The 14,138-nt window shown below is 48.8% G+C and overlaps 4 protein-coding genes across 4 annotated transcripts; 2 read left to right on the plus strand and 2 right to left on the minus strand.

Annotated features, from left to right (window-relative positions):
• Positions 1 to 461: 461 nt before the first annotated feature.
• SAMD00019534_040700 (hypothetical protein) lies at positions 462 to 1,833 on the plus strand (the record flags this gene model as incomplete). Its single annotated transcript, XM_012900575.1, has 6 exons — positions 462 to 627; positions 748 to 855; positions 937 to 1,106; positions 1,212 to 1,522; positions 1,614 to 1,714; positions 1,796 to 1,833. Coding segments are annotated over 6 exons (894 nt in total), but the record flags the coding sequence as incomplete, so codon positions are not given.
• A 536-nt stretch (positions 1,834 to 2,369) lies between these two features.
• SAMD00019534_040710 (hypothetical protein) lies at positions 2,370 to 3,425 on the minus strand (the record flags this gene model as incomplete). Its single annotated transcript, XM_012900576.1, has 1 exon — positions 2,370 to 3,425. A coding segment is annotated over one exon (1,056 nt), but the record flags the coding sequence as incomplete, so codon positions are not given.
• Positions 3,426 to 4,026: 601 nt separating this feature from the next.
• SAMD00019534_040720 (hypothetical protein) lies at positions 4,027 to 5,394 on the plus strand (the record flags this gene model as incomplete). The annotated part of the gene is made up of 1 exon (XM_012900577.1): positions 4,027 to 5,394. One exon carries the CDS (start codon positions 4,027 to 4,029, stop codon positions 5,392 to 5,394), a length of 1,368 nt encoding a protein of 455 aa, XP_012756031.1.
• A 611-nt stretch (positions 5,395 to 6,005) lies between these two features.
• Positions 6,006 to 13,594, minus strand: SAMD00019534_040730 (hypothetical protein; the record flags this gene model as incomplete). The annotated part of the gene is made up of 3 exons (XM_012900578.1): positions 6,006 to 10,980; positions 11,048 to 12,449; positions 12,517 to 13,594. The coding sequence occupies 3 exons, from the start codon at positions 13,592 to 13,594 to the stop codon at positions 6,006 to 6,008; spliced, it is 7,455 nt and encodes a 2,484-aa protein (XP_012756032.1).
• Between the last annotated feature and the right edge of the window lie 544 nt (positions 13,595 to 14,138).

Genomic DNA, 14,138 nt, shown 5'->3' on the forward strand with positions numbered 1-14,138 from the left:
ACCATTAGTCTTGGCCACGTGACCATAGTCCTCAACTATGCAACGTCCGTTGAGTGTCTTCAGCAAAGGTCATAGACGGTTGGGAAAACCCAGTTACACCGACAACACGAGGAAAGGTTGCTGGCCTCGTGGCCACGCAATATAACATTCCAAGTAAATGATTAATCATTAGATTGATTGATTGATCTAATATGGATGATTGAACAATTGATTGATGATTAATTGTGTATCTTGTCCAGTTAGAGGTAGTTGTGTTGATCAAATGAGTGCTCTGAAGGTCAACCTCAAGTCAAGAGGCCGCACCCACACAATCAGTTTTTTTATTTTTTTGAAATTAATTTGATCAACTTCAAAATGACTCTTGGAGGCACGCTTTGTGATCATCACAAAAACAATCAGATTGCATGCACTTGAAAGGTATCCTATCCTGCCCTCTCATATTATTACACACAAATATATAGATATATACAATGATGATGATATCAAGAGTTTGTGCAGTTATACTGCTAGTCTCACTCATTGCCATCGCCATTGCCAATGCAGAGATCGGTGGCAAGCGAACCCTGGTCGTTCTGGATGGTGATGATATCAAACAGTCACATTCAGCATTCTTCAAGCAACTTTCTGGTATGACCTATTGATTGATTGATCATGTGCATGTCATGGCATGCACCATGTGACTGACAGCATGCTTGGACCTATCATTTCTAACACATCATCACACACTTGATCAATCAACACAAACAGACAAAGGATATCAGTTAAACTACGTACAGGCTAGCGAGCAGGTCAAGCTTGAGAAGTACGGAGACTTCTTCTATGACAACCTTATTGTATTCGCACCAACCTCTGATGGTATGATCAACGGCAGGCTGCTTGGATCAACCATTCAATCACACTCACACTCACACTCACTCCCAATCAATGTACATTTAGATATTACTTTGACATCGGCTGACATTATCAACTTCATTGACGCTGGAAACAACGTCTTGATGGCTGGAGACTACATTGTTTCGGACACCATCCGTGACGTTGCCTCTGAGATTGGCATTGATATCGAGGATGACAAGACCAACGTCTTTGATCACTACAACTTTGACAAGGTATGCAGACCAGATCTTTGGCGGGACACCCAGGTCACTTACTTACTGACTGACCATCCCAAACACCAATCAATCACATGATCACTCCACACACATGATATACAGTCTGAGTCCCAACACAACTTGATTGTTGGCGATCGTTTCATCCAGGACTCATCAATCATTCTGAAGGATAAGAAGGCACCAGTGTTGTTCAAGGGTATTGGACATTCCATCCGTAACAACCCATTGAACTACGCCATCTTGACTGGTGTGTCCACCGCCTACTCTGCCAAGCTGAGCACCGGTGCCTCCACCAAGCTGTACGGCACCTCTGTAGGTCTGGTCTCTTCCCTGCAGGCTCGCAACAACGCCAGAGTCACATTCTCTGGTTCATTGGACCTCTTCAGCGACAAGTTCTTCCAGTCCTCCATCAACTGTGACTGTGCCCACAAGTAAGGATTCATTCATTCACTTATTCATTGTGTGATCACTCACTCTAACACTTGTCCCATCATCATCAAACAGTGGCCAGAAGTCAGGAAATGCCGAGTTTGTCAACAACCTCGTGTCATGGACATTCCAAGAGAGAGGTATTCTCCGCTCATCCAACCTCGTCATTGCCAAGGGTAACGACACCGACCCATCCATCTTGACCGTCAAGGACAACATTGTATGTGTTTGATCGATCAATCAATCATCAAGACCAGGCCAAGGCACAGGGCCCAAGCCCTCAATCAACTCCTAACACTCACTCAATCACTCAATCACTTAGACCTACTCTATCAAGGTTGATGAGTTTGTCAATGGTCAATGGACACCATACGTTGGAACATTGGAGCTGCAGATCATTATGTTGGACCCATACATCCGCACATTTATCAAGGGCAACAAGGACGGCGTGTTCTCTGCCGAGATCCAATTGCCAGACGTCTATGGAGTGTTCACGTTCGAGGCCACCGTCCAGCGTCCCGGCTACGGCAACCTGGAGACCATCATCAGACATCCAATCCGTCCCTTCCGTCACGACTCGTACGAGAGGTTCATCCCCTCGGCCTTCCCATACTACGCCGCCGCCTTCTCCATGATCAGTGGCGTCTTCGTATTCAGCATTGTATTCCTTCTCCACAAAGACACCAAGTAAACCCTTATCCCGTGCGCGGCCCATTCAGTCAATCAACCAAACCAATCCAATCAATCTATCAATCAAATAAATCAATCATACCTTAGTCCTCGCTCCATTTATTGAATGCTACATCCATCATTGATTGATTTTACCCATCCTTTTTGGAGTATACACCAGTCCAGTTGTGGACTGATCGTGTTGCCACCATTGCTGAGCTTAGACACGATGTGTCCTGCAAAGATCTCTGCGTTGTAGGTCGTCTGGCCTTCCTCTATCTTGAGAGGACACGATGTATACCCTCTGGGTATGTCCTCGATTGGTATTATTGGCCATGGATGGTCCTTGATTATTGTTTGACCGAAGGAATATGTCTGTGATTCACCTACCCATTCACCTTGCTCGGTGAAAGGTAAGAATGTTGTGATCCAACCAGAGAGTGTGGCGGGACCTGAGCCACCCGATTTATGGTTTGCAATCCTGTTCCACCATTCAACGTCAGGAGTGCCATTCACTGACTGGATTATCTTGTCCAGCACGGGCATTAACATCGTTAGCCACTTGCCAATATGTTTGTATTTGTTATCAAACTCCAACAATCTCTGTGCTCGATCAATCAGTTGTTGCCAGTCATCGACCGTGCCCATCATTGTAACCTTGGGCAGTCCGCACATTAGTTGTACCTTGTAACTAAAATAGTTCTTCAATGCTGACATCAGAGTGAATGCACCAACCAAACGATCAGTGCTTGTTGTCGTTGAGAAGTCTGGCATCACCCAATCTCTGATCGAAGGGTCTTTGATGTTTTGGGACAACTGCTCTGCCATCTCCAGGGCAACCTTCTCGTAGGGTGCCGTTAAGAGTTCTCCTTTGAGTCGGACAACAAGTTCGCGTTGTCCATCAAACGGCACAATCTTTGACCTCAACTCCTCAGAGTTGGCATTGATGTAGAATGAGAACTGTGTCATCACTGCCAGCCAGATGTCATCGGGTCTGATCACCAAGTGCTTGTGAGTATTGTATGCCCACAACACAGAGAATACGAATGAGTTGATACCCAAGGAGCAAGTTGAGCTAGTGTCTGCAATGCTGGACTTTAAGACTATTGGCTCATTGTAGAATTGAGGCGTAATGTACTCCTTTACATTATGAACTATGTTGGACAATTCGGACATCTCATTGGACGGACCTCCAGCACTTGCAAACAGAGAAGAGTATTTGAATGGTTGTGGAGTTGACAACTTAGTTGATTTTAATGCTGGTGTTGGATGTGCCTTAGGGTCTACGATGAATGTATGGGCAGAGTGTCCATCAAGTTGGTGATGTCGGACCGTCGATGTTGATCTAGGTGCTGGCGTTGGTGTTGTTGTTTCTGTTGATTTAGAGTAAGATTGTAATACCATCAAATTCTACTCTGTTTAGAAAGAAGTATATGTTTGAATGATTGATGAACGTCCATCCTTATAAGTATATCTTATGTTTCCCTCAAGTCGGCAATAACTCTTGAATGGTCCACGTGGACAAACTTCGTTGACTAGTGAGAGGTGTTATTTCGAGATCTCAGGAAAACACACTTTTCCCAAGAGATAGAGAAGGAGGAAGATGGATAATAAGAGTACTTCTATTACATGTGCTGCACATGGTAATAAGAGATACAAGTTCATATGTATACAATGCTCAGAGCTGATATGTTCATCATGTTTAGTGCTAAATCATAATGGTCATCGATTAGACACTGTAGATAATATAAGATCATTGATCAATCAATGTACATTCAATGAGTTGTTCAATGATAGACGTAATACATTATGGAATATAATGAAGGAGATGGCAATGACCTATACATCACAAGACAAGATAAAGACAGAGGTGACTGAGCACTTCAAACAACTACATGATCAACTGATCATTGAGGAGCATAGAATCAATCGGCAACTCATCGATGAGATGGACAAAGCAACAACTACAATCAATGATATCATCAAGGAGTTGAACAACATTGATGCAATATTCAATTGTTCAAGCATTGGACAGTACATACAATCTGAAGACAGCTCACTTGTGGATTGGATCATCAATAGTAACTCATTGGAAGAGTTTATTTCCAATAATGTACCAGAAGGTCCTGCTTTGCTACCCTCCGATCAAGAAGTCGCATTGGATGACTATGAGTTGTTGGGAATGTACATAGATGCACTACGTCACATTGAGTCAGCATCGTACAACCTCCCCGAGGCCTACCATCTCGAGGTGAGCAGCTCATTGCTGGAGAGCACGAGACAGACGTTATACTCGTGCTTCAAACTCACCCATCACTACAAGGTGTTCTCAGCCAGTCTAAACGACACGGCGCTGTTCGATCCTCACACAGGCGAATGGACAACAATTGGCAAGGGTCTTGACATAGAGACAGAGAATGAGCGATCGGAATCAATGGTGTATGCGCGAGGCAATGTCTACATGTTTGGCATCAGAGATTCATCGACATACTCCCGCTTCTCAATGTCTGAGAGGAGGTGGCATCATGACATACCAATCGTTGGTGTGCAGGGAGGTCGATGCATATCGGTGTGCTACGATGGTCATAAATACATCTATCTGCTTGGTGGACAATTAGACAGCGCGCTTCAACCCCTTGATCGAGTGGATCAGTTCAACATCGAGACACAACAATTCAGTCCATTATCAAAGATGGTGGAAGGCACTCGCGACTCTGTTTCCTTCCTCCACAAAGGACAGATCTACTCATGCACTGTAGGAGCGCGGGGTCTAATCCCTGCGCTAATATACACTAGTCTGTTACAGTCTGGCGGCCCTTCGACAAACCTGTGCACTTATAACAAAAACCTCAAGGACATCATGATATGTTTCTATGGTGGTGATGACGGAGCTGGGATAGGCAAACTCTACATTCATGACGATCATAATCAGATGTACTTGCTATCGTTCAATGAGAATGACAACAAGATCACACAGCTCACACAGCTCATTGGAGGAGAGTGTCCTATCGTACCTTACAAATGGCCCATTGTTGTACCAGGCTTTAATGCAGCCATCCACCTTGGTGGAAAGGATCAAAACTACAAATACTCATTCTCAAATAACAAATGGTCACAAATGAAGCATATAGACAATGTTGGGACTAGAAGAGGCCATCTTCATTGTCTGTTGTCTCCTTCAAACTAAACAATGTGGAGCGAGAGAGTAAGTGAGTAGTGATGAACCACCTTTCTCGCTCGCGAATGAGATACAGATAATAAAGCGTTATACAACAACTGAGCACTTCAAACAACTTCATGGTCATCTCATCATTGAGGAGTATAGAATCAATCTGCAACTCATTGTTGGAATTGAACTACATTGATTCATTGTTCATCTGTACAAACTTTGGACAATACATGCACACTGGAATCATTGTTGAAACGAAAAAAATTGTTTTTATTTCCAACTTGGACTGATTCCACCAATACAAGGTCTGATCTTAATGATGCAGTTCACCAATGAATAGGTTAATAGTATTAATCAATAAAATCATGATTTTTTTAATCCTAACTTATAACTTCAAAGTCAAAAGCCACGTTGACATCTGAGATTACGAGTATCCAGGTGAGACTTTAGTATCCAGGTGAGTAAATTACTATTTATTAAATTATACTTATAGCTATATATGATTATTATATATTATCACAACACATCCAAACTTGTTTGTGATTGGATTGATTTGGATGGGGATGGGGGATGGTATTATATGATTTGATTGATGTAAAATGTCGCATAGTCTGTTGATGGTGGATTGTCTATGATGTGGTGCTGCTATACAGTTGTGACTCTCGATCGATGAGAGTCTTGTTGAGTGCGACGGCCAGGTACTTAAACCACTTTGTCGCCAAGGAAGGGCTCAGGTCAAACAGGATATTTACAAACTGTCCTTCGATCGCGTACACCTCGACCTCGCTAGAGTCGGCAATGACGTTGGCTGTCACCTCGCCACTGAGAAGGTAGGTGATCTCTCCAAATGTGTCGTCCTGCTTCATCGTTCCCAGTATGACGGATTGCATCTGGCCAGGCTCCCTTGGGTTGGGCACCATCTTCTCGATGCGACACACACCCTTGGTGATCTGGAAGATCTTCTGAATGCGGTCGCCCTGCTTCACGATCGGCTGGTCCTTCGTGTAGACCAGGAGCTTTGAGCCCTCGCGACCAATCACCTCCCAATCCTCCTTGGTCAGCTGGTCGGCCTTGTTGTGGTTCTTGGACTTCATCGTCAGGTTGTTCTCCTTCTTGCGCTCCTGTTGGAGCTTCTCCTTGATTTGATCGGCACTGGTCGACTCCTTTGACGACTGGAACAGACTTAAAATGAGATGAAGTGCATCCTGTTGGTCCTTTTGATTCTGGAAGATGAGACGATAAGCGCGTGTACCATTCTTGATGCGAGTGATCTCAAGACCAGTGTTGTTGGCAGTGAACACATCCTGCATCTCCTTGAAGGGGATCTTCTTCTTGGTCTTGTAGCCAAAGAACTTTGAGTAGAAGCAGACGTGGCCCTGTGAGATGTAGCATCGGCCGGAGCGCGCCATTGAGCAAGGGTAGTCCTTGATAACGATCTCGTCGTGCAGGGAGAATCGGCTCCAGAACTCTTGGTCGTTCTTCTTTGTGCCGGGCTCGTTGAGCTGAGCCATCGTCTGTGTCCTGTTGACCTTAAGCGAATCCCTGTTGCTGCCCTCCTTCTCAGAAGAGCCTCGTGGCGTGAGGAACGTTGAGCTGCGCTTATCAAGGCGAGTGAAGAAGTTCGAGCTGGTTCGAGGGGATGTTGGCGAGGTGGACTGGAGGCCAGTCAAGTTGATGGGTGGTATTGATGGCGAGGATGATGGAGTGGAGCTGGATGACGAGTTTAGCAATGGCGATGGTGATTTGATGGGCGACATCACCGGTGATGAGGTGGGCGTTGTGGCTACGGGCTTAGATGTTGGTAGATTCTTTAGTCTGGCTGCCAACTGGTTGGCCATAATCTTGTAGAACTTGGCGCCCAGGCGTGGATGGGACACAAAGAGGTGGTTCAGGAATGGAATGTCCATGACGTAGAGGTCGGCCTTTCCATCGACCACGACGATGCGCGCTGTGGTCTTGTTGCCCAGGAATGACATCTCACCAAACATCTTGGGTGCCTCCATAGTAGCAACCTTGACTGACTTGCCATTCATCTTCTTCTCGACGCTCAGCGTGCCGGTCTTGATTCGGTAGAGGTAGCTGTTGATCGTGTTCTCCTCAATGACCACGTCGCCGTGATGATAGGTGATGACCGTGGCATTGGTCAGCAGTACGGACCAATCGCGCTCAGTGAGCTCCTCGTGTCCATAGCCAAGAGAGTCTGAGTTGCCCAATGCTTGATCGCCTTCCTTCTGGAGATCGTCGCCAGCGGTGCCGTTGATCTCGGCCTCCACTTCCAGTCTGCGCTCAATCTCAGATAGTCGATTGATCTGATGATAGTCGAATGTCTTCAACTCGCTGGCATACTGCTGGTACCATGGCAGGGGTGTTGTGCTGAGGGGCGGACGATAGAAACTGGGCAGGTCCTTGAAGTCCTTGAAGGCCTTCATGAGCTTGGACAGACGCTTCATACGCAGGATGTTGGCCATCTTCTCGCCGCCACTTGATACAAAGGTTGGGTTCTCTGTGCTGGTCTGTGAGAGGTCGGCAATCAATGCGCCAAGGAAGGGAATGGTCGGACAGGTCTGTCGCGTCATATAGGGCGCCAGTGTTGGGTAGTTCTGAATGACTGAGACGGGCAGGCCAGAGAGGACGACGCGAAGTGGGTGGTAGTTGGCCTCAGGCAACATCATACGACTCAGCTCGATGAAGCATTCAAAGTACTTGACGGGCAGGCGATTCCATGATGCACTCAATCTTGAGATAGGCTCAGAGTGAAGGGCGCTCAGTATCTGCATGATGCCATTGAAGTTCCACTGTGAGAGATACTCGAGTGCGATCTTGATGTTGCGTTCTATCATCTCGGCACGCGAGCGAATGTCGCGCTGCTTGACAATCTCTGTGGCGACGAGCATCGTCATCTTTTGGAACCATTGGAAGTATGTGCAGATGTTGGGGAAGTTGAGCTGTCTAAACTTCTCGGGATCGACATCGTCGCTGGTGGCCAGGCCGACACTGAAGCCGAGCAGGTCTCGGGGATGTATCTTTTGCATCATGTTGAGCTCTAGTGCTGTGTACTGATTGGCGACAAACTCGGCGTCGTCGTCGTGGAACACGTAGAATATGACCTGGCTATCGATGAACTTGGACTCGTTGCCGACCTTGGTCAGCGTGACCACTCCATCGTCGTTGAGCGCATTGATGAAGTTCTTGGCGAGGAAGTCGATGCCCAGCTTGCCGGCCTCCTCCCTCGAGGTGAGCGCGGTCTTGACGATCCAGTCGACGACGTCGGCACCAGTGAAGCACCTCGTGACGATCTTGCCCTTGTACTTCTTCTCGCGCAGGGGCACACCGTAAAGCGGGTCGCGAATGGCGATGGCCAGGTTCAAGAAGGACTTGACGCTCTGGCCAGGGACGGTCGCGGCTATCGACACACTGGCACGCCTCATCTGACTCAGCTGGCTCAGCTGGGACATCTGGCTGCCGACACTGGCATTGGACGCCTCTGAGTAGTCGCTGGTCGACGAAGATGTCAGAGATCGGCTCATTCGCTGGCCGTTCATAATCACTCGCATGTTGTCCTCCTGTTGGATCAATAGCAGCTGGGCCTTTTGTTGCTCCAGCTTCTCGGGATCGTGTGCGTCCAGTGTGGTGCTGACCGATGCCACAAAGCCGGGCTCATTGGCATAGCACATTTGTACAAAGTCGTCCATCTTGGTCAGGAGCCAGTTGTCTTCACTCTGGAACTCAATTGTTGTGATGTCGACGCTCCAGCGTTTGATGAAGATGGCCACACCATTCCTTATCGCGACACGACGCTGCTCGAATCTGCGCATGGTGAGTGGGTCGGCCTTGTCAGCGCGTGGTCCAAAGTAGCGCTTGACCAGGATCTTGAACACCTCGACGGGTGTGGTGAATGATCGATACAGGTATATGAAGTCGTCGATGAAGCTCTCGTCCAGTTGTGTGACGTGCACACTGCTACTCGTTGGCTTCAGTGGCCAGTGCATGGGCTGCAAAGCCTTGCCCGCTGTGTCACTCCTCTTGCGTCCGACGCCAGAGTCCTTGAAGTCTGCCTTGGTGGGGGATGTGGTCGAGACCAGCATTCCGCTGTCATTCCTAGTCATTAGCTCGATCATCTTGTTGAGTGTGGCGGCCGTGACAATGGACACGGGTGTAGACATGTGCTCGGCGTCGTCATAGCCAAGCAGGATGCCGCGTTGGTCGTCCTCGACAAATGGATACGGCTGCTCGAGCTCTTCCTCTGTGAAGATACCCAGCGTGAGCATATCGTCGTGCGTGATGGGCAGCTCATCGCTCTGCTCTCCCGAGGAAATGGATGACGAGCTTGCTGTGTGGTGGAAGCTGGCGTGGCTGACGTTGTTCTGCAGGTTGGATGATACGCTGGATGACAGGTCACGTGACTGCGTGAGATTGCTTCCGACGCCGCTGGTGATTGGTTCGCTGCGCAGGTTGACCGCGCTGGTACTGCTCCAGTCTGAGAATGATTGTGAGCGCGTCTTGCGCACCTGGTTCCTGATGTGTGGCGGCAGCGTCGAGGAAACTGGCGCGAACCTCTTCTTCAGATTGCCAAGTGTCTCTACAATCGATGCAAAGGTTGGACGCGAGTTGGGCTCGTGGGCCCAGCATGACTGGATGAGTTCGACGTACTCTGGTGGGCATGAAGCTGGTATGGTGGGTCGCAGGCCGAGGATGATCTCGTCCTCCAGCTTGGACATCCACTGGCCAAAAGCAAACTCGTCGTAGGGATGTGCGCGGGTGTACAACTCCCACAACATGATGCCAAAGGCGTAGACATCCGATGGCTCTGAGTAGGGCATGGAAGCCATGACCTCGGGCGCCAGCCATAGTGGCTGGTCGACGCAACGTGCCAACGCGGCACCACCATACAGCTCGGTGGATGTGCCATAATCGATAATTGTGCTGACGGGGTTGTTGCCCTCGACAAAGCCATGCATCAGGATGTTGGGACTCTTGAGGTCGCGATGTATCATTGGCGGGTTGTGTGAATGCATGTGATGCATGCCCTTGGCGATCTCGGTGGCGATCTGCAGACGCAGGCCCCAGCCAATCTCGATCAGGTTGTTTGACAGCAGGTTGTAGAGACTGCCATGCTTGACGTACTCGAGCGCCATGCACAGTGGCTGCAGACAGTAGCCAGAGATCTTCATGACGTTGGGGTGGCTGAGACGACTCATTGAGTAGACCTCGTGGCTGAACTCCCTAAACACTCGCAGACGATCCTCCTTCTTCTCGTCCTCCTGCATGTTGTCCGCGCCAATTGGCGGTATCAGCTTCTTGAGTGCAACGATCTCTCCATTCCACTCGGCCTCGTAGACGATGCCAAATGCTCCCTTGCCCACCTCCTTGATGATCTTGATGTCCTTGAGGTCGAAGCGTGGGCGAGGTATGTCCACCATTGCAATGTCTGGGACGAGCATCTCGAGTGGCAGTCTGTGTGTTGTGCCCTCATCATGCTCGTCCTGTTTCCTGTGACAGTTGAGTATCGACTTTCCATCCATCATAGCTTCCTCGCACTCCTCAATTGTGAACAGCGTCGCTCGCTGATCATACAAGAATGAGCATTCGAAGCAGCTTACATATCTGTGTTCGTCGCGAAAGGAAAGGTGTGAATAGACATCATCGTGTGGCGACAGGGCAGGACACTTACCGTTTGATATCAAGTCTGTACCATTGTGAAAAGAGTGATTCGATCGTATCTGTTACAATGCGCAGCAGTCCAACGGGCTTGGGGACACCACGCACGTTCACTGTGAGTATCTTCTTCACCTTGCCATTGGCCTTGCTCTCCTTGAGCTCAATGAGTGCCTCGTGGCCTTGATTGTTGGACACGATGACCACGTGCTTGAGACATGCCTCCACGCGAACAAACTGCAGCAGACGAATGATCAACTTGCCAAAGAATCGCTCGGGGATGAATGGCAGGTGGTATTGGCGATTGAGTCGCATAATGTCTGGGTCGTCAAAGTCCTCCCATTGTGACACTGTGTTGCCATTCTCTGGCAGTAGCGCGGGGACAAGATGGCGGCTCTCACCCGGGGTCTTGGGGTCCTCCTCCGAGTGCGAGGTGTCCTTGGCCGAGGATGTGATGCCTAGCTCCTCCTTGGATAGGAGGTGATGCGACGCCGGCAGGGGGAACGAGATCTCGAACGCGTGCATAATGTCCAGCAGCGAGGAGTGCAGATGCTCGGGGTAGTTTGGCGCCTTCCAAATGCCGGCCAGATGCGACTGGCGGATGATACCGTTCTTGAGCGCGATGGAGCGTGCTGTGATCAGCGAGGTAAGACAGTTGATGATCCACTGGTGATCCAGGATGACCATCTTGCCCACGGTCGAGTTGGGGTCGTTAAAGTACATGATCGAGCCAATGTTGTGCAGGAACTCTGTGGCGCGCTGTATCTTGACCGAGTCCTTCAGGTTGCAGATGTTCGCCAGGTTGATGTACTCCTGCCAGTTCATGATGGGCGGGATGCGCTTCTTCTTGGCCTCGAGCAGCGCCTCCTCAAACGTGAAGAAGCTGGACGGGATCTTTGTGCGCAGGATCGGTTGCGACTTGACAATGTCCTCGATCAGCTGGCGCAGACGGTCCACGTCGTAGCCGGTCGTGCACGACACTGATATGATGGCCTGGATCTTGGTGAACTGCTTCTGGAACGATCGACTGATGCTCTCGAGAATGCCATTGACCTTGTTGATGTCCTCGAAATAGTCGATATGTGTGCCAACGAGCACAATAGGTGAATTGGGTGCCACCGACGTGATCGAGTGCAGCCAGTACTCAATGACGGCCAGCGTGTCGCCGCCCGACAGGTCAAAGACCAGTACGTACACCGACCGCTCCGACACAAACAGCTGGTTGGTGGCAAAGTACACCTCCTTGCGAGCAATGTCCCACGTTGAGACGGTGAATGTCTTGCGCTTCCTATCCTCCTCGTCCAGCACTGCATCAAACTCGTGCTGATCTATCTCTATTCCCTCCATCGATGATCCACTGCTGCTCTTCTTCTTCTTGCCTCTAATACTCTGTATAACTGATGACTTGCCAGCTCCAGCTACATCATTGATTCATTAAGTGAGTGAGCTGTAATGGGTCGTGCGAATGAATGAATGACTACTTACTGTTTCCAACTACGATAAGCTTTGAACGAAGACATGGTCGCTCACCTGTCTCTAGCTCGCGAAGGAAGAGGACGATGTCTTTGAGACCTTTGCTGATGACGGATGTGGGTGGTGTGATGATCGGGTTCTGTTTGATGTTGAGGGTCTTGAGCGAGAGCAGCGATGAGATCGCCGTCGGCAACTGTGTCAGCTTGTTGTTGTTGAGAGAGAGCACCTCAAGCTTGGTCAGACGCTCCAGGGGACACAGCGACACCAGATGGTTGTTGTCGGCCTCCAGACGCTTCAGGTTGACGAGGCTGCCAATGGCCGAGGGCAGTCCCACCAGTCGGTTGTTGTCGAGTATAAGCACCTGCAGCATCTGCAGCTTGCCAATGTCCTCGGAGAGCGTGCGGATGTTGTGATGCGTGAGCACCAGCTTCTGCAGCCAGATGAGCGAGTAGAGCGAGGGTGGTAATGTTACAAGTTGCGTGAAGCTCAGATGGTACTCAAACTCGATGCTCTGCTGCTGCTGGTTGGAGTGGAGCTGGGCGCTCGGTGCGCCGCTGCTGCTGTTGCTGTTGCTGTTGCTCATTCCGCCGTCCGCCTTGGTGATCGATGCGAGCGTGCCACTTGCGCGACTGCCGCCCGCACTTCCCGATCCCATTATAAGATTGCTATGCAACTGAACTATATCCTTGATTGAGTAGTTGGCACCGCTGTCTCTGTTTGATGACGATGATGATATATGTTGTGTACTGCCACCCATGCTGCTCATGCTACTGCTCATGCTACTGCTCATGTTACTACTGGTGCTGTTTATGTGTGTGTTGCCGCCGCCACCTCCACCGCCACCGCCGATGGCCATCGTGGACATTGTATGTTGGAGCATTGAGTTGCGATCGGATGTGGAGATGTTGTGCGAAGCGATCACGACGAGATCCTCTGGCGTAGTGAATGTGCCATCCTTCTTCTTGAGTGATAGGTTGCGACCTTGAAAGGATAGAATAGATCGATCGGCACGTAGATACGCTTCCTCCTTTGTCGAAGTGAACTGATACTCATGGAATCTGAATTGATTACTCTGCTTTGTCTTTTGCATCTTATCTCTCTATCTGTATCTCTCTATCTCTTTATCTCTTTATCTGTATCTGTTGTTACAAAAGGGGGTGGTGTAGTCACACCTTTCTTGGACCAAATGTTATCGATGATGTTGATTATGATTAGATATATTGAACAATAAGACGATAGTAATAATATGTGAATGATATAATATAGGATATGATTGATTGATTGATTGAATGAAAGAGTGATAATAATAAATGTATATGAATGATGGATAATGAGATGAGATGCGCGTGTATTCAATCATTCAATCATTCATTCTTGCAGGCGAAACATAAGCTTTGGGTCTGGTTTGGTTTGGTGATCGAGTGGTGGGCATAAATACATCATCAAACAGAACAAACAGCTGAGCCATCTGTTCCGATCTTGCAAACTTTGGACCTAATTTTGTGAATAATCAATCAAAAAATGGTGGGGGTCTTGGTCTGTTTGTCTTCCATCAATCAATCGCTTTGCAACAAAAAATAGAGGTTTAGTGTGGGAGTGGTGCTCGCAAAGCGATGGTGAATGGATTGATGGAT

Source organism: Acytostelium subglobosum (genome assembly GCF_000787575.1).
Source record: "Acytostelium subglobosum LB1 DNA, scaffold: scaffold7, whole genome shotgun sequence".
Lineage (NCBI taxonomy): Eukaryota > Evosea > Eumycetozoa > Acytosteliales > Acytosteliaceae > Acytostelium > Acytostelium subglobosum.